Source organism: Salvelinus sp. IW2-2015, linkage group LG11 (genome assembly GCF_002910315.2).
Source record: "Salvelinus sp. IW2-2015 linkage group LG11, ASM291031v2, whole genome shotgun sequence".
NCBI lineage: Eukaryota > Metazoa > Chordata > Actinopteri > Salmoniformes > Salmonidae > Salvelinus > Salvelinus sp. IW2-2015.
The window spans coordinates 27,138,216-27,158,299 of NC_036851.1; the positions used below are offsets into that span (position 1 = coordinate 27,138,216).

Genomic DNA, 20,084 nt, shown 5'->3' on the forward strand with positions numbered 1-20,084 from the left:
TTCTATGTTTTTGTGTAATGTAGCTTCTATATTTTCTAACATTTCTGACATGTTTTTCAGAGCCATGTGATGAGGCATGGGCGGTCTATGTTGGGGGCCCAGGAATGAACACCTGCCAGAGCTGTGAGTCACTTTTGACCCTGGCTCTCATTTTCTGACAACACTAGATAGCTTCGCTCTGATTGTAATGTCCTACATCCAGCTCAGTCTGTTTGCTTGGCTCAAAGTACTCTCTATCTCTTCTCTCTGCACCCCCCCCCCCCCAGTGACGAAGACAGTGTGTGCCCCTCAGTGTAATGGCCGCTGCTTTGGGAGGAGTCCTAGTGAGTGCTGTCATATGGAGTGTGCAGGAGGTTGCACCGGACCCCTGGACACCGACTGCTTTGTGAGTTTGCTATACACACAAACACACCGCAAAGAAGTCTTAAAAGTAGTTCTGATAGTCATTGCATAGAAATGAATGGGTTAAAACTATACTACTAAGAAATGCATACAGTATCATTTAACTGTGTATTTTCTCTATCGAGGCCTGCCGTAACTTCAACAACTCAGGCTCCTGTGTGCCCCAGTGTCCCCAGACCCTCATCTACAACAAGCACACCTTCAAACTGGAGCCCAACCCCAGCGCCAAGTACCAGTACAGTTCCATCTGTGTGGCCCAGTGCCCCAGTGAGTCCACACACAGCATGCTCTACCCACTTCCACTCACCAGTCAACTCCTGGCCATACCCATGACCATCATGTCTCACTCATTGTCCTCATTCAATCTATCAATTTTCTAGCATGGTCCAATCTTCCTGTGGATTTCCCTGTGGATTTTAATGAATTGGTTTTCTCCCTTTACCTGTCCCTCTGCCCCACTCTTTCTCTCTCACATTACATTCCTCCTCAGCTAATTTTGTGGTGGACGGGAGCTCGTGTGTGAGCAGCTGCCCTTCTTATAAGACGGAGATGGAGAAGAAAGGAGTGAAGAGGTGTGAGCCCTGTGGAGGCCTCTGTCCCAAAGGTACCCGGCTGTCCAGTGCCCACACATACACCCTTCAACTATCATTGCTTTATAGAGTCTTCTACTCCAGCAACCTGCCCTTATCACTCATGTTGTGAAACTTTGGCTTTATTCATTATTTTCTCTCTTTTCTTCTTTTCTCTTCTCCTTTCTTCTCTTCTCCTTTCTCCTCTCCTCTCCTCAAATCTCTAGCTTGTCAAGGAACAGGCACAGCCTCCAGACAGACAGTGGACTCTCAAAACATTGACAGTTTCATCAACTGCACCAAGATCCAGGGTAGCCTTCACTTCCTGGTCACCGGGATTAAAGGGTGAGTGACAGCAGCAATATTCTATCAAAATGGCATGGCCTGGGGTAGTCTAATTGCCTCTGGAGCACATGTATGATGTATTGCTACCAGCTTAGGTTCCAATCTGGCCCAATGCTTTTACAGCACTCTCCTACCTTTCAGCTCTAGCTCTTTCTATACAATAAACATACAAAATACTTAACTTTTTACTGGTACTGTATATATTTAAGTACCAGTAAATCTACTCATTCAAGGGTTTTTATTTATTTTTACTATTGTCTACATTGTAGAATAGTAGTGAAGACGTCAAAACTATGAAATAACACATATGGAATCATGTAGTAACCAAAAAAGGGTTAAACAAATCAAAATATATTTTATATTTGAGTAACCTCTTCTAAGTAACCACCCTTTGCCTCGATGACAGTTTTGCACACTCTTGGCATTCTCTCAACCAACTTCATGAGGTAGTCACCTGGAATGCATTTCAATTAACCTCTTGGAAATAGGGGGCGCCCTTTTCACTTTTGGATAAAATGGTGCCCAAATTAAAAGGCCTCGTACTCTGTCCTAGATCATATGATATGCATATTATTATTAATATTGGATAGAAAACACTCTGAAGTTTCTAAAACTGTTTGAATTATATCTGTGAGTAAAACAGAACTCATTTGGCAGGCAAACTTCCAAACAGGAAGTGAAAATTCTGAAATGGGTCTCTGTGAAAGGCATCGCCTATTCAATTGCCTTGTATTTATGGATCTGTATGCACTTCATACGCCTTCCACTAGATGTCAACAGGCAGTAGAATGTTGAATGGGGTGTCTAGCTTGATGTGAGACCGAATGAGAGCTTTTGGAGTGACAGGTCCGCCCTATTGGCAGTATTTAGCTGCGCATCAGGGAACACCACATTGTTTTCTGCAATGCGTTAGGTATACACGACGAAATGCTCCGTCTTGTACTTTATTGGATACATATGAGAAAAACATCATAAAGATGGATTTTCAACTGAGTTTGACCAGTTTATTCGACGTTTATTGTGACTTTTGGAATTTTTCGTTCCATGCGCCAAGAGTTGATGGACATGTGCGCTCCACAATGCTAGCCAAAGTTGCTAATTCGACAGAAGAAATGTACATTCTAAAACAAAACAACGATTTATTGTGGAATTAAGACTCCTTGCACTACATTCTGACGGAAGATCATCAAAGGTAAGAGAATATTTATGATGTTATTTCGTATTTTTGTGGAATATGTTGGCTCCAACATGGCGGAGAATGGCTGGGCGCTGTCTCAGAATATTGCATGCTGTACTTTGTACTAAAGTTATTTTTTTAAATCTAACACAGCGGTTGCATTAAGAACCAGTGTATCTTTCATTTGCTGTACAACATGTATTTTTTAGCAAAGTTTATGATGAGTTTTTTGGTTAGATTACGTGACTGTCCACGGACAATTTGGTGCATTTTGGCGCCGCATTCACAATGTAAAACCACGATTTGTAGCTATAAATATGCACATTTTTGAACAAAACATAAATGTATTGTATAACATGATGTTATAAGACTGTCATCTGATGAAGTTGTTCAAAGGTTAGTGATTAATTTTATCTCTATTTGTGGGTTTTGTGAAAGCTATGTTAGCGGTGGGAAAATGGCGTTGTGTGTTTGGCTATTGTGGTGAGCTGACATAAATATATATTGTGTTTTCGCTGTAAAACACTTTAAAAAATCGGAAATATTGGCTGGATTCACAAGATGTTTATCTTTCATTTGCTGTACAACATGTATTTTTCATAAATGTTTTATGATGAGTATGATGAGCCACACTGAGGGAGTCCTGCCAAAGCTGGAGTAACCTCCGGGTAGCTTCTCCCCCGGACACCGGCACCTCAAACTTTTGTCACCTCCGACCACGAATACCTCCAGACTGAGGCAGATGGCGTATTGTTACTCCCACACCACCGTGGCCCAGGCGAGTGCCCTCCCGGACACCAGCGAAATGATGTACACTATCCTCGAGCGGTCCAAGGGGAACGAAGAAGGCTGCAGCTCGAAAACGAGGGAGCACTTGCACAGAAAGTCCCAGCAGGTTCTGGAATCTCCATCGTAGGGCTCCGGGGGAGGTAAGTGGGGTTCCTGGGAAACCGGGGTGACGGCGCTGCTACCAGCCGGGTTACTTAAGGCCTGGGAGGTTACCGTTGTGGTAGGCTGCCTAGTAGGCAGCCCACGGAATTGCTCCCGCAATGCGTCCAAAGCTAGGTCGTGACATTCAGCCACGGCCTGGAACCCTTCCATCAGACCGCGAAGCAACTCCTTGTGCCTACCAATGGTGGCTCCTTGGGAGGAGATGGCATTGCGGAGCTGGTCCAAGTCTGCTGGGTCAGTCATGGCCAGTTCGTACTATAACGTTTCAGGTAAGACCCAAATGCAGACTGTGTTGAAGTAACAATGTTTATTACAGCAACAGGGGCAGGCAAATGACAAGGCAGGCAGGGTTCGATAATCCAGAGTGGTGGGGCAAAGGTACAGAATGGCAGGCAGGGTCAGGAAGAGGTTGGTAATCCAGAGTAGGGGCAAAGGTACAGGACGGCAAGCAGGGTCAGGGGCAGGCAGAATAGTCAAGCAGGGGGACAGGCAAGGGTCAAAACCAGGAGGGCGAGAAAAAGAGAGACTTCGGAAAAGCAGGAGCTGAGAAAAACGCTGGTTGACTTGACAAACAAGACGAACTGGCAACAGACAAACAGAGAACACAGGTATAAATGCACAGAGGGTAATGGGGAAGATGGGCGACACCTGGAGGGGGTTGGAGACAATCACAAGGGCAGATGAAACAGATCAGGGCGTGACATATACAGCTCATTGAGTGCGGTTTTAGTGCCAGCATCAGTCTGTGGTGGTATGAAGACAGCTACAAAAAATACAGATGAAAACTCTCTAGGTAGATGGTGTGGTCTACAGCTTATCATGAGATACTCTACCTCAGGCGAGCAAAACCTCTAGACTTCCTTAGATATCGTGCACCAGCTGTTGTTTACAAATATGCATAGGTCCCCACCCGTGTCTTACCAGAGGCTGCTGTGTTATCCTGCCGATAGTGTATAACCTGTTATTAATGTCGTCGTTCAGCCACGACTCGGTGAAACGTAAAGATATTACAGTTTTTAATGTCCCGTTGGTAGGATATACGTGCTTTCAGTTCATCCCAATGATTTTCCAGTGATTGAACGTTGGCTAGCAGTATGGATGGCAAAGGCAGATTAGCCTGATCCTCACAAGGAACCCCGATCTCTTTCCGCGAAATCTCAGTTTCTTTCTCCAGCGAATGACGGGGATGAGGGCGTTTGGAGTATATCCTTCCCGTCCCACTCATTAAAGAAAAATTCTTCGTCCAATTCGAGGTGAGTAATCGCTGTTCTGATATCCAGAAACAATTTTTGGTCATAAGAGAAGGTAAGGTGGCAGCAACATTATGTACAAAATAATTTACAAACAACACGGGGGGAAAAATTATTGCACGGTTGGTTAAGAGCAGATAAAACGGCAGCCATCCCCTCCGGCGCAATCAGTGGCGTTGTGACAAGGTAGGGGTGGTATACAGAAGATAGCCCTATTTGGTAAAAGACCAAGTCCATGTTATGGCAAGAACAACTCAAATAAGCAAAGAAAATTTAAATTACTTTAAGACATGAAGGTCAGTCAATCCAGAAAATGTCAAGAACTTAAAGTTTCTTTAAGTGCAGTTGCAAAAACCATCAAGCGCTATGATGAAACTGGCTCTCATGAGAACCCCCACAGGAAAGGAATACCCAGAGTTACCTATGCTGCAGAGGATAAGTTCATTAGAGTTACCAGCCTCAGAAATTGCAGCCCAAATAAATGCTTCACTGAGTTCAAGTAACAGACACATCTCAACATCAACTGTTCAGAGGAGACTGCGTGAATCAGGCCTTCATGTTCAAATTGTTGCAAATAAACCAGTACTAAAAGGCACCAATAAGAAGAAGAGACTTGCTTGGTCAAAGAAACACGCACAATGGACATTAGGTGGGTGAAAATCTGAGAGACTGAGTTCAAATTTGAGGTTTTTGGTTCCAACCGCCGGGTCTTTGTGAGATGCAGAGTAGCTGAATGGATGATATCCGCATGTGTGGTTCTCACCGTGAAGCATGGAGGAGGAGGTGTGATGCTGTGTAGGTGCTTTGCTGGTGACACTGTCAGTGATTTATTTAGAATTCAAGGCACACTTAACCAGCATGGCTACCACAGCATTCTGCAGTGATATGCCATCCCATCTGGTTTGCACTTAGTGGGACTATCATTTGTATTTCAACAGGACAATGACCCAACACACCTCCAGGCTGTGTAAGGGCTATTTGACCAAGAAGGAGAGTGGAGTGCTGCATCAGATGATCTGGCGACCTCAACCAAATTGAGATGGTTTGGGATGAGTTGGACCGCAGAGTGAAGGAAAAATAGCCAACAAGTGCTCAGCATGTGTGGGAACTCCTTCAAGAGAGTTGGAAAAGCATTACTGTTGAAGATGGTTGAGAGAATGCCAAGAGTGTGCAAAGTTGTCATTAAGGCAAAGGGTGGCTACTTTGAAAAATCTCAAATATTAAATATATTTTCATTTGTTTAACGCTTTTTTGGTTACTACATGATTCCATATGTGTTATTTCATAGTTTTGATTCTACAATGTAGAAAATAGTAAAAAATAAAGAAAAAAATGAGTAGGTGTGTCCAAACTTTTGACTGGTACTGTATACATATTCAAAATGGCACAGTAATGTCAACTTGATGTGTTCACTTTTCAATGGACCTCACTAGTTCTGTTGGATGATCTTCTATACACAGTGATCCCTACAACAACATCACAGCTTTGGACCCAGAGAAACTGAAGATCTTCAGAACTGTGAGAGAGATCACAGGTGTGTGTGTGTGTGCTTGTGTGTGTATGTGTGTGTGTGTGTGTGTTGAAGTTTCAAATGCATGTGCCTGTTAAGTGGCAGCAGTGTCAGTGAAATGATTTATTCGTGTTTGGAAGGTGTTCTGTGTTTTAACACCTTCTGCTGTTGCCAGACGTTCTGAGTATCCAGTCGTGGCCTGAAAATCTGACTGACCTGTCGGTGTTCTCCAACTTGGCAACCATACAAGGAAGAACCCTCTACAGGTGACCATCTATCTCTGTCTTTCTCACTCTCTGACATTAGACTTGTGTCTTTGTCTCTCTGCACTTAAGAAATATCTCTTTCACTTTCTACAGTATGTGTCCACTGAACCCATTTCCATCTCCATCTGTGCTTAACTGCATTGTAGACATGTATGCATAGACTGACCTTGTGTGTCTTGTCACCACTTTATCTCTCATCTCCTTTCACCCCATTTCTCATCCCCTGCTCTGCTCCCCTTTCTCTCGGTCTCTTCTCTCTCTCTCTCGCTCTCTCTATTCCTCTCTCTCTCCCTCTCTCTCTCTCGTTTGTTCCATCAGCGGCGGGTACTCTAGAAAGTCCAGTAGTGTGTGTGACAGTTGTTTTACTAATCTATCTGACTACTAATCTTCCTGATACTGTGTGAACTGATAAAACAACGTCATACTCAGACAATGCTAAACAAAACAAAAATCCTCTGAATTGGTTACGAGTTGTCTTGAACTGTATGAGAAGTGTCTCAGCTGGTGGTGGGTGGGGGATTTTCGTGTACGTTGAGGTATAATCCTCATGATTGTATTTTGAACTTGATCATACCTTATGACCACCAGTGGAGGTCAGTGCCGTTTAAAATGAGGGAGGACGATTTTCCTTTCATGAGTATGGTCTTATTTCTATTACAGCATACTGGATGACTCTCATTCATATTCCATTCACCCTGTTCAATGTAACAGCGATAGGTTTAGGCTACTACATGATCCTCTAATTTTCCATATACCCATCATGAGGTTGCTACAACCAAGCCTATGAATGAAAGTTCACAAGGTCCAGAGACAAATTTGAGGTGACAGACAGTGACATTCAATACCGCCTTGCACACTCTTGCCTGCATCTAGCTGATATAGGCTGTGATCATTAGTCCAACAATTCCAAACAAGATTTTCTATTGGACAAATTCAGGTGTATTTATCTCAGTTTTGTTCCGTTTGCTTACGTTTAGGAAACGTTTTCAACAGAATCGACAGAATGATTACACCCCTGATCACGCATAACAGAGTTCACTCTCATAACAGCCACATTGTATTCCTGCTCTTCCCTTCGCTTGTGGACTTCAATGCACAACAAATCAGCTGTATGCGACCAGGCGAAAAAACCTTTCCAAGCCAAACCTCTACAAACAGCCTACATCGTTGTCACCATAAGCTAGAGTAACGTCATAGTCAGCATAGCTAAAATAACTAACGTGTTAGTAAACCCGCTAAAATCATACAGTAAAGTTAGTGTACAGTCAGTAAGCAGTTACACCGGCAGGCCCTGGTGGCAATAAATTAGTAATACCAAAAGCTTAACTTGACTTGGAAGAGTTCCAGTGTTATGTTAGAAAGTCATAGCCAGCTAGCTAACATAGCATCCCTCTGTTTGAGCAGGGTGTTTCAGTAGGCTAAACTAGCTAGCTGCATTTGCTAGCTAAGTAAGTGAAACTGAAAGTGAAGAAAAATGACTATCGCTATTTCTCTCTTGCTTCTCCTTCATTTTGGAAGAAAGTAATTTGTTCAAAACTGTTCAACTATTGTCTTTCTGTCTCTACTCACCACATTTTATACACTGCAGTGCTAGCTAGCTGTAGTTTATGCTTTTAGTACTAGATTCATTCTCTGATCCTTTGATTGGATGGACAACAGGGTCAGTTCATGCTACAGTTCATGCTACAAGAGCTCTGATAGGTTTGAGGACGTCCTTCCCGGAAGTTGTCCTAATTACTGTGTAAGTCTATGGAAGGGGGAGAGAACCATGAGCCTCCTAGGTTTTGTATTGAAGTCAATGTACCCAGAGGAGGACGGAAGCTAGCTGTCCTCCGGCAACACCATGGTGCTACCCTACAGAGTGCTGTTGAGGCTACTGTTGGCCTTCTTTTCAAAATAGTGTGTTTTAATCAGTTATTTGGTGACATGTCATTGTATTTACTATAGTTTTAGCAGCAATGCCTTATGCGGGATTCATTTACGTCTCTGTCCTGACTTGATTGATGTTCCCAGCACCAATATACATTTGTACATATTTGTTTCTGAAATATCTTCCATTCCCTCCACCTTAATGGTTCTCTCTCTCTTGGCTCTCTCTCTTCCTGTCATCACCCTATCCCTCTACCTTGCTCCTCTTCCTCCTCCTGCGTTCTTCCCTCGTCCCTCTTCTTCAGGGGCTACGCCCTGCTGRTGATGCGTATCCCGTCACTGACCTACCTCGGGCTGCGCTCACTGCAGAGCATCAATGACGGCGGTGTCTACATCACAGGAAACAGGAAGCTATGCTACCACCACACCGTCAACTGGACACACCTCTTCAGTAGTAGCTCCCGCCCACAGCGCCACCAGAAGAACATCGACGTCAAGGACAACCGACCCCAGAGCCAATGTGGTGAGACGGGGGATAGAGGAGAGAGATTGGGTGACATCTTCAAAATCATTAAGTACATTTTTTGCGGGTACACTAGTGAATTACTAATAGTTTTTTGCATATTTTTTGTTTGTGTGTGTGTGTGTAGTTGCGGAGGGGCACATGTGTGACCCTCTGTGTTCGTCGGAGGGGTGTTGGGGTCCTGGGCCGGACCAGTGTCTATCCTGTAAGAACTACAGCCGGGGGCGAACCTGTGTCAATCAGTGCAGATTTCTCACCGGGTCAGTACTCATTCAAAACAATGCATCTTTATTATAATGTAGATTTGTCAGTATGTCTCAATGTGTGTACGTGACTATGTGTTTAACCTATTTTTCAATCTCAATCTCTGCTTTTCAACAGGAAGGGGCGTGAGTTTACAAGTCCGAAGGGCGAGTGTATGCCCTGTCACTCGGAGTGTGAGGTCCAGGAGGGACAGCCCACCTGCATAGGACTGGTATGCTCACCTCTAACATCTGCCCACAGACCTCTCTCAAAGCATCTGAAAAAGACAGTTCTATGAGCTCAGAGTGATCAGTTGAAAAGTGTCTCTCAAAGTTCTCAGGACTATCCGAAATGTAGTGCTTCACTGCCACCTTGTGGATAATATTTTGGACCACAATTACATGGATATTGTCAACTGTCTCCATCTCTCTATCCCTCTCTCCCCCTCTCTCTCTCTCCGCGCGCTTGCTCGCTCTCTTTCCTTCTTTCTCCCTCTCACTCTCTCACTTTCTCTCTGCAGGGAGCTAATGAGTGTGTGGTGTGTGCCAGTCTGAGGGACGGTCCTCACTGTGTGTCCTCATGCCCTGAAGGAGTGATGGGGGAGAAGGGTCTCATCTTTAAATACTCCAACCAGCAGAGACGCTGTGAGCCCTGCCACCTCAACTGCACCCAGGGGTGAGAGATGAGTTAGAGAATGAGGGTGTGTGTGTGTGTGTGTGTGTGTGTGTGTGTGTGTGTGTGTGTGTGTGTGTGTGTGTGTGTGTGTGTGTGTGTGTGTGTGTGTGTGTGTGTTAAATATCTCTCTGCTCTGTGTTTTCAGTTGCTCAGGCCCAGGAATTGGGGACTGTTTGGACTCCACCAGATTAACTGATGGGTGAGTGTAGTTTCTATATTTTTTTCTACCTGTCACTGACAACCTGATTTCTCCTCACTGTAAGTTTTGTTTAGTCTAGAACGTAGCATTATTCATTATTGTATATCAGGTGCTGATTGGCTGATACATGTGTCTCTTTCCAGCCAATCCATTACAGGAATTGTTTTGGGAGTTTTGGCAGCAGTTATAGTGGGCTTCTCCATCTTTGTGATGAGTGTTCTGTACCGCCGAGGTCTTGCCATCCGGCGCAAGAGAGCCATGAGGCGATACCTGGAGAGTGGAGAGGTGAGGTGGGAGGGGATGGTGTGTGTGTGTGTCTGTGAGAGAGAGTAAGAGAGCCAGAGCCAGAGAGAGAGAATTAGGATCTCTTAATAAGGGTATGTGTAGTCTATTGTCTTGATATGTGTCCATATTAATTGTGTGCATGTGTCTGTAGAGTTTTGAGCCTTTGGACCCTGGTGAGAAAGTGGTCAAAGTTCATGCCAGGATCCTGAAGGTCACTGAACTCCGTAAGATCAAGCTACTGGGCACCGGTGTGTTTGGCTCCGTCCACAAGGTGTTTACATCATCAACCGTCGCCCTCTTAAAGCCCCTATTATCATCATCACCCTGCACCTCTCTGATTTTCCCGTAGGCCTTACATGTATTGTGCTACTTACCTTACTTGTCTTCGTTTCATTGTGAGGTAACCCCTCTCCCCCTCTCCTTTCCTCCATATTTCTCAGGGCATTTGGATTCCTGAGGGAGACTCAGTGAAGATCCCTGTGGCCATAAAGACTATTCATGATCGAATGGGGCAAAATACCTTCCATGAGATCACAGAGGTAAGAAAACACTCTCACATGCCCACTCTCAAGAACCCCTGCCCCTTAAAGCATACTGACCTGATACCCACTTATCTTGACTCTTGCTACACCCCACCGACAAACATCACTGTTGCAGTTGTTAATATGTATGTTATTACCCCCCCACAGTCTATCCTCTGCCTCCACCCCAATGGACATTTATTTATTCATCACAGCTACAGTTGTTATGATGTACAGTACCAGTCAAAAGTTTGGACACACCTACTCATTTCACAAATTAACTTTTAACAAGGCACACCTGTTAATTGAAATGCATTCCAGGTGACTACTTCATGAAGCTGGTTGAGAGAATTCCAAGAGTACGCAAAGCTGTTATCAAGGCAAAGGGTGGTTACTTTGAAGAATATAAAATATATTTAGATTTTTTAACACATTTTTGGATACTACATGATTCCATGTGTTATTTCCTAGTTTTGATGTCTTCACTATTATTCTACAATGTATAAAATAATAAAAATAAAGAAAAACCCTTAAATGAGTAGGTGTGTCCAAACTTTTGACTTGTACTGTATATAGGGCTATTTATATTGATATTGTTGTTTTTTATTACCATTTCATTATTTTATTTCACTTAGTTCTGCATGTTGGAGCTCGAGGCCTAGGATTTTCACTTTACACTGCAATCACACCTGCAACCCTGTACATGTAACTATTAAACACTGAATCTCTGAGATTTTTTTCTGATAACCCCTGCAGCACATGATGGTGATGGGTAGCTTGGACCACCAGTACATCGTCAGGCTCTTAGGTGTCTGTCCAGGTGCTAGTCTCCAGCTGGTCACCCAGCTAAGCAATCAGGGGTCCTTACTGGAGCACATCAGGCACCACAGGGACAGCCTGGACCCACAGAGGCTGCTCAACTGGTGTGTGCAGATTGCCAAGGTGAGATACCATGTGTGTGTGTGGTTGGTTGGTTGGGTGAGCGAGTGAGTGATTATGTACATTGCCATCAGAAAGTATTCACACCACTTTACTTTTTCCATATTTTGTTGTGTTACAGCCTAAATTTTTTTACAAATTAAATTATTTTTTTACAAATGTCTTGGGTAAATAAGTATTCAACCTCTTTGTTATGGCAAGCATAAAAACGTACAGGAGTAAAAATTTGCTTAAAAAGTCACATAAGTTGCATGGACTCACACTGTGTGCAATAATAGTGGTTAACATGATTTTTTTAATGACTACCCCATCTCTGTACGCCACACATACAATTATCTCTAAGTTCCCTCAGTCAAAGTACATTTCAACCACAGATTCAACCACAAAGAACAGGGAGGTTTTCCAATGCTTCGCAAAGAAGGCCAACAATCTTTTAAAATTAATTACGCTTTAGATGGTGTATCAATACACCCAGTCACTACAAAAATGCAGGCGTCCTTCATAACTCAGTTACCGGAGAGGAAGGAAAAATGGCTCTGGGATTTCACTATGAGGCCAATGGTGATTTTACAACAGTTAAATGGCTGTGATAATTTTTTTACTTTTTAAAAATGTAACCTTTATTTAGCTAGGCAAGTCAGTTAAGAACAAATTCTTATTTACAATGACAGCCTATACTGGCCAAACCCGGACGACGCTGGGCCAATTGTGCGCCGCCCTTTGGGACTACCAATCACGCCAGTAACTAAGGAAGGATCAATAACATTGTAGTTACTCCACAATACTAACCTAAATGGCAGAGTGAAAAGAAGGAAGCTTGTATAAAATAAAAAATATTCCAAAACATGCATCCTGTTTGCAATAAGGTAATAAAGTAATACTGCAAAAAATGTGACAAAGAAATGAACTTTTTGTCCTGAATACAAAGCGTTATGTTTCGAGAAAATCCAACACATAATCACTGAGTACCACTCTTCATATTTTCAAGCATGGTGGTGGCTGCATCATGTTTTGAGTATTTTTCAGAGGAATAATGTATGTTAGTATTACGTGATTGCTGTATTTATTTTTTGCTGTATTTATTTTTTAATTTTTTGATAAACTAGGGACTAGGACTAGGGAGGACTAAGGAGTTATTTAGGATAAAATGAAACAGAATAGAGCTAAGCACAGGCAAAATACTAGAGTAAATCCTCGTTCAGTCTGCTATACACCAGACATTGGGTGACAAATTCACATTTCAGCAGGACAATAACCTGAAACACAAGGTCAAATATATACTGGAGTTGCTTACCAAGACAACATTGAATGTTCCTGAGTGGCCTAGTTACCGTTACTTAAATCGGATTGAAAACCAATGGCAAGACTTGAAAATGTCTGTCTAGCAATGATCAACTACCAACTTGACAGAGCTTGAAGAATGTATTTATTGCAAATATTGTACAATCCAGGTATTGAAAGCACTTGGTCTTATCCAGAAACACTCACAGCTGTAACCGCTGCCATAGGTAATTCTAATCATTGAATTTTTCTTCCACTTTGACATTACAGAGGATTGATTGTGTGTCGATTGTTGTCAAAAGAAAGGACAATTAAATACATTTTAATCCCACTTTGTAACTTAACAACATTTGTAAAATGTCAAGTGTGTGAATACTTTCTGAAGGCACTGTATATGACAGAAGTGTATGTGATAAAGGTGTGTGCGTGTGTGTGTGTGTGTGTGTGTGTGTGTTGTGTGTGTGTGTGTGTGTGTGTGTGTGTGTGTGTGTGTGTGTGTGTGTGTGTGTGATTGTGTATGTGAACGCGGTGTGTGTGCTTCCCTGTCAGGGTATGTACTATCTGGAGGAACACATGATGGTCCACAGAAACCTGGCAGCCCGTAACGTGCTCCTGAAGAGTGACTACATGGTCCAGATCTCTGACTACGGCATCACAGACCTGCTCTACCCCGATGACAAAAAGTACTTCTACAATGAGGTGAAAGTGTGTTGAATTCCTCGTTAGGTCACATGGAAAAACTAGACATGGTTAATGTCTCAGCCTATTATTTATCTTTTGCTCAAAATTGGCTAGAAGCATCTGCTGTCATTTGTCTTAAGTGAGATGTTGACTAGCTAAATGCCCTGTTTCTATACGTGTTTTGTATTGCTGCCATGAACACTAACTAATATATGTTTTTTTCCAATGGCCACAGGCTTTGAACTCGATGTAATTCATGGTGACATAGTTCCCTGTCTTGTCTCTCTCACCACAGACGGCCATTAAATGGATGGCTCTGGAGAGCATCTTGTTCCGCAGATACACACATCAAAGTGATGTCTGGAGCTATGGTGAGTCACTGTGTGTTTGTGTGTGGGTTTCATGTGCTTTTATAGACTTTTATATCAATGGTAAGTAAGTTCAAAGTACTTGTGTGTATGTTGAGTTACCATAATTTTACAGTGTCTATTATATTTCTCCGTCTTGCAGGAGTGACAGTGTGGGAGATGATGTCATACGGGGCGGAGCCCTACTCGGCGATGCGTCCACAAGAAGTGCCAGACCTTCTGGAGAAGGGCGAGCGTCTTTCCCAGCCACCCATCTGCACCATAGATGTCTACATGGTCATGGTCAAGTGTGAGTGACCACCCTCTCTCCTTCACCCTCAATACCAATATACCTAGTTATCCCTCTACCCACTCTGCCGAAGAAACAGTGGTAACTCCCGGGTGCTGTTATCTACTGTGAGCAAGCTCCTCCAACCTGTGAACAATTTTTCTACCTCAGCCTCCCCAGAAAGGTGCAATCAATACCTGTGCTTCTTCCAAAGCAAAATTTAAAACATGAATAACACCATCCTGCCCTCTCCAGCCCCAGTAGTTGAGCTACTGAGTCCTACCCTCCCTGAGTCAAGGTTCTCCACCTTCACCACAGTCACTGCAGCTGATGTAGTCAAGCTGGTTAGGACAATGAAGCCCACCACTTGCTCACTTGACCCTATCACCACCTCCCTTGTGACGACCTGCTTACTTGCTCTGGAGCCTTTCTTCACAGAAATGATCAACAAGTTTATTACCACTGGATGTTTTCCTCAGCTCAAACTGGCCGCAGTCACACCAGTACTTAAAAAGCTTGGATCTGACCCTGACAACCTACAGAACTACAGGCCTATTTCCAACCTGCCCTTCCTGAGTAAGCTGTTTCTGGCCCACTCCAAAACCATCTGGCCACTTACAACCTACTTGAGCCCTTCCAGTTGGGTTTCAGAGCTAGACACAGCACTGAGACTGCCATGGTAATGGTCACTAATGACCTTCTCATGAATGCTGACTCTGGGGCTGCCAGCATCCTCATACTGCTGGACCTCGGTGCAGCACTCAACACGGTCAGCCACACCATCCTGCTAAACTGCATGGAGAAGCCCCTTGGCCTGTCAGACACTGTCCTGAACTTGTTCAGGTCCTATCTCACTGATTGCTACAAGTTTGTAGCCATTGGTCCTAGTAGGTCACACACAGTTGTAGTCCGACAGGGGGTGCCTCAAGTGCTAGTGCTGGTTATGTTTATTTAATTTTTACGTATTTTTGGGGGGGGGGAGTTGAGGTGAGGAGGACGATTATTTAAGATACTGTTTAAAGAGGTAGGGTTTCAGATATTTTTGGAAGATGGGCAGGGACTCTGTTGTCCTAGCTTCAGGGGGAAGCTGGTTCCACCATTGGGGTGCCAGGACAGAGAGGAGCTTGGAGCCGGAGCTTCCCAAGAGACCTGAGGTGGCAGAATGGAGTGCTCAGGTTGGGGTGTAGGGTTTGAGCATAGCCTGAAGGTAGGAAGCGGCAGATCCTCTTGCTATTCCGTAGGCAAGTACCATGGTCTTGTAGTGGATGCGAGCTTCAACTGCAAGCCAGTGGAGTGTGTGTAGGAGTGGGGTGATATGAGAGAACTTGGGAAGGTTGAAAACCAGGCAGGCTGCAGCGTTCTGCAGGGGTTTGATGGCACAAGCGGGGAGTCCAGACAACAGTGAGTTTCAGTAGTCTAGACAGGAGAGGACAAGTGCCTTGATTAGGACCTGCGGCGCTTCCTGTGTGAGGTAGGGTCGTACTCTATGGATGTTGTAGAGCATGAACCTGCAGGAGCAGATCAATGCTTGGCTGTTTGCAGAGAATGACAGGGGGTTGTCCAGGGTCACGCCAAGGTTCTTTGCACTGTGATGGCGACACTGTGGAGTTGTCAACCTTGATGGAGAGGTCTTTGAGCGGGGAGATCTTCCTCGGGAGGAAGAGCAGTTCCGTCTTGTTGAGATTGAGCCTGTGTGGGCCGACATCCAAGTTGAGATATCTGCCAGGCACGCAGAGATGTGTGTCGCCACCTGGGTGTCAGAAGGGGGGAAGGAGAAAATTAGTTGAGTATCATCCTCATAACAATGATAGGAGACACCATGTGAGGATATGACGGAGCCGAGTGACTTGGTGTATAGAGAGAAGAGGAGAGGGCCTAGAACCGAGCCCTGGGGCACACCTTTAGTGAGACTACGTGGTGCAGACACAGATCCTCTCCACGTCACCTTGTAGGGTAGTTCTGTGTGAGTGAGATCAGTGGACTCAATAGGCTGAGTGAATGATTAGTTGATGTCGTCAACCTTTTTCTCAAAGTGGTTGACAAAGTCGTCCGCAGAGAGAGAGGGGGGAGGGGGAGGGGGTAGTGGATTAAGCAGGAAGAAGAAGGTGGAAAAGAGGGTTAGAGGCAGAATCTTGAAATGTAGAGTGGCTTTAGCAGCAAATACAGAGGAAGAGAAGGTAGAGAGGAGGGAGTGAAAGGATTAGTTTAGTTTCCTCCATTTTCGCTCAGCTGCCCGCAGCCCTGTCCTGTAAGCTCGCAATGAGTCACTCAGCCACGGAACAGGAGGTGAAGGCAGAGCCAGCCGGGAGGAAAGGGGACAGCGCGAGTCATAGGATGCGGAAAGGGAGGAGAGTAGGGATGAAGAGGCAGAATCAGGAGACAGGAGGGAGAAGGATTTAGCAGAATGGAGAGATTATAGGATAGAAGAGGAGAGAGTAGTTGAAAAGAGAGAGAGAGAGCGAAGATTGCGACGGCGCATGACCATCTGGGTAGGGGCTGTGGTTAGGGTTGGAGGAAAGAGAGACGAAAACAGAGTTGGAAAGAAATTAATTGAAGGCAGACGTTGGGAGGTTGAAGTCGCCAAGTACGAAGAGCGGCGAGCCAACGTCAGGAAATGAGCTTATCAAGGTGTCAAGCTCATTGAGGAGCTCTCCAAGGGCACCTGGTGGGTGATGGATTACAATAATGTTAAGCTTGAGTGGACAAGTAACAGTGACATTATGGAATTCAAATGAGGAGATGGAAAATCTCCACTTAGGAGAAATGAGTAGACCTGTGACACCACCGTGATGACCAGATGCTCTCGGACTATGAGAGAAAACATAGTCAGATGATGAAAGAGCAGCTGGAGTAGCAGTGTTCTCTGGGGTGATCCATGTCTCCGCCAGTGCCAAAAAGTCAAAGGACTGAAGGGCAGCATAGGCTGAGATTAACTCGGTCTTCATGACCGCAGATTGGCAGTTCGAAACACTGCCAGAGACCTGGAATTCCACATGGGTTGTGCACGCAGGGTACACTAAATTAGAAAGTTTTTTTTATTAATATATTTTTTAAATTCAGCACCCCTACTTCCAATGCCCACTGCACTCCTGGTCAGCTGCCTGCAGGACATCAGGGCATGAATGCAGTTGAGCTTCCTGCAGTTAAACTGCAAAAAGACAGAGGTCGTCCTGATTGGCACTCGCACTATCATCAACAACATCAGCAGCTACAGCCTCAATATTGATGGTGTCAAGGTCCTCCCCTCCAGTCAGGTTGACAACCTGGGTGTGATATTTGACAGTCAGCTCTCGTTTGATCCCCACATCAAGAGTATGACCAAAGTTTTTAATATGTCCATTTACGGAACATTGCCAGGTGTCACGGCCGTCGTAAGAAGTAGACCAAAGCGCAACGTGGTGAGCTTACATATTCCTTTTATTAAGAAATGACGCCGACAAAAACAATAAACAATCCAAAACAACCGTGAAGTTAACTTCCCTCAAAGAAAGGAGGGAAAAGGGCTACCTAAGTATGGTTCCCAATCAGAGACAACGATAGACAGCTGTCCCTGATTGAGAACCATACCCGGCCAAAACATAGAAAAACTAAATCATAGAAAACAAAAACATAGAATCCCAGCCCAAATCACACCCTGACCAAACCAAATAGAAACATAAAAAGGCTCTCTAAGGTCAGGGCGTGACAGTACCCCCCCCCCCCCCCCGCGACTCGACACCTCGTTGCGGCCCCGGGGACTGGCGCACCCTCGTTGCGGGCCCCGACTGGGGACCCCTCGTTGCGGGCCCCGGACTGGGCACCCTATGTTGCGGCGCTCCGGACAGGGCACCCTCGTTGCGGGCCCCGACTGGAGACCGTCGCTGGAGGCTCCGGACTGCAGGAGGCCGACGCTGGAGGCTCCGGACTGGGACCCTCGTTGCGGCCCCGGACTGGGAACCATCCTTGGGCGCTCGGACTGGAGACCGTCTCCGGAGGCTCCGGACTGGAGACGTTGCTGGAGGCTCCGGAACTGGACCGTTGCGAGGCTTCGTGCATGATCATCACTGGAGGCTTCTTGCCATGGATCATCACTGGAGCTTTGCCATGATCATTCACTGGAGGCTTCGTGCCATGGATCATCACTGGAGGCTTCTGCCATGGATCATCACTGAGGCGTCTTGCCATGGATCATCACTGGAGCTTCTTCCATGGATCATCACTGGAGGCTTCGGCATGGATCATCACTGGAGGCTTCGTGCCATGGATCATCACTGGAATCTCTGCCATGGATCATCACTGGAAGTTCTTGCCATGTCATCACTGGAGCTTTGCCATGGATCATCACTGGAGCTTCTGCCATGGATCATCACTGGAGGCTTCGTGCCATGGATCATCACTGGAGGCTTCGTGCCATGGATCATCACTGGACCTTCAGCTGTTCTGCCATGGTTCATCACTGGAGGCTTCTGCCATGGATCATTCCACTGAGGGCTTCGTGCCATGGATCATCACTGGAAGCCTTCTTGCCATGGATCATCACTGGAGGCTTCGTGCCATGGATCATCACTGGAGGCTTCATGCCATGGATCATCACTGGAGGCTTCGTGCCATGGATCATCACTGGAGTGTGGAGACGTATGGGCAGTCTGGTACGTGGAGCTGCCACAGGGCTCACCAGGCTGGGGAGACATACAGGAGGCCTGGTTCTGACAGCAGGCACAGGACTCACCAGGCTGAGGAGACATACTGGAGGCCTGGTTCTGGGGGCAGGCACAGGACTCACCAGGCTGGGGAGACATACTGGAGGCCTGGTTCTTGGCAGAGGCACCGGATACACTGGGCCATGGAGGCGCACTGGAGGTCTCGAGCGTAGAGCCTGCACAACCCGTCCTGGCTGGATGCTCACCCTAGCCCGGCAGATGCGGGGAGCTGGGATGTAGCACACCGGGCTGTAAACGCGCACTGGAGACACTGTGCGCTCCACCGCATAACACGGTGCCTGACCAGTACGATGCTCGCCACAGTAAGCACGAGGATTTGGCTCAGGTCTCCAACCTGACTCAGCCAATCCCCTTGTGTGCCCCCCCCAATTCTTGGGGGGGGGGGAGCTGCCTCTCGGGCTTACTTGCTAGCCGTGTTCCCTCGTAACGCTGGGCCCCTTTACTCGCTGCCTCCGCCTTCCTCAATCCTTCCACCTGCTCCCACGGCAGGCTATCCTTTCCGGCCAGGATCTCCTCCCATGTCCAGGATCCTTTGCCGTCCAGGATGTCCTCCCATGTCCAGTCTTCCTGAAAACGCTGCTCCCCCTTACCGCGCTGCTTGGTCCTTTGGTGGTAGTGAAGTTCTGTCACGACCGTCGTAAGAAGTAGACCAAAGCGCAGCGTAGTGAGCGTACATATTCCTTTTATTTAGAAATGACGCCGACAAAAACAATAAACAATCCAAAACAACCGTGAAGTTAACTTCCCACAAAGAAAGGAGGGAAAGGGCTACCTAAGTATGGTTCCCAATCAGAGACAACAATAGACAGCTGTCCCTGATTGAGAACCGTACCCAGCCAAAACATAGAAAACTAAATCATAGAAAACAAAAACATAGAATGCACACCCCAAATCACACCCTGACCAAACCAAATAGAGACATAAAAAGGCTCTCTAAGGTCAGGGCGTGAGACCAGGTTAAAACTTATTTGTGATAGGGAGCAGCATTTTCACTTTTGGATGAATTGCGTGCCCATAGTGAACTGCCTCCTACTCTGTCCCAGATGCAAATATATGCATATT

The 20,084-nt window shown here is 45.6% G+C and overlaps 1 protein-coding gene across 2 annotated transcripts in view; it reads left to right on the top strand.

Moving 5' to 3' along the window:
* The first annotated feature begins 66 nt into the window (after nt 1-66).
* Nucleotides 67-20,084, top strand: part of LOC111970095 (receptor tyrosine-protein kinase erbB-3) — a 25,972-nt gene continuing 5,954 nt past the window's right edge. Inside the window, exons 1-19 of one of the 2 annotated variants that reach the window (XM_023996604.2) lie at nt 67-123; nt 267-385; nt 528-669; nt 893-1,006; nt 1,199-1,316; nt 6,155-6,228; nt 6,380-6,470; nt 8,645-8,862; nt 8,990-9,122; nt 9,244-9,337; nt 9,626-9,780; nt 9,926-9,979; nt 10,123-10,264; nt 10,416-10,535; nt 10,705-10,803; nt 11,542-11,727; nt 13,555-13,710; nt 13,982-14,057; nt 14,197-14,343. In XM_023996604.2, the coding sequence (XP_023852372.1) occupies nt 105-123; nt 267-385; nt 528-669; nt 893-1,006; nt 1,199-1,316; nt 6,155-6,228; nt 6,380-6,470; nt 8,645-8,862; nt 8,990-9,122; nt 9,244-9,337; nt 9,626-9,780; nt 9,926-9,979; nt 10,123-10,264; nt 10,416-10,535; nt 10,705-10,803; nt 11,542-11,727; nt 13,555-13,710; nt 13,982-14,057; nt 14,197-14,343 (2,257 nt within the window). In that variant the 5' untranslated portion in view covers nt 67-104. The remainder of the gene's footprint in view (nt 124-266; nt 386-527; nt 670-892; nt 1,007-1,198; nt 1,317-6,154; nt 6,229-6,379; nt 6,471-8,644; nt 8,863-8,989; nt 9,123-9,243; nt 9,338-9,625; nt 9,781-9,925; nt 9,980-10,122; nt 10,265-10,415; nt 10,536-10,704; nt 10,804-11,541; nt 11,728-13,554; nt 13,711-13,981; nt 14,058-14,196; nt 14,344-20,084) is intronic. The other variant, XM_023996605.2, reaches the window with a different exon arrangement.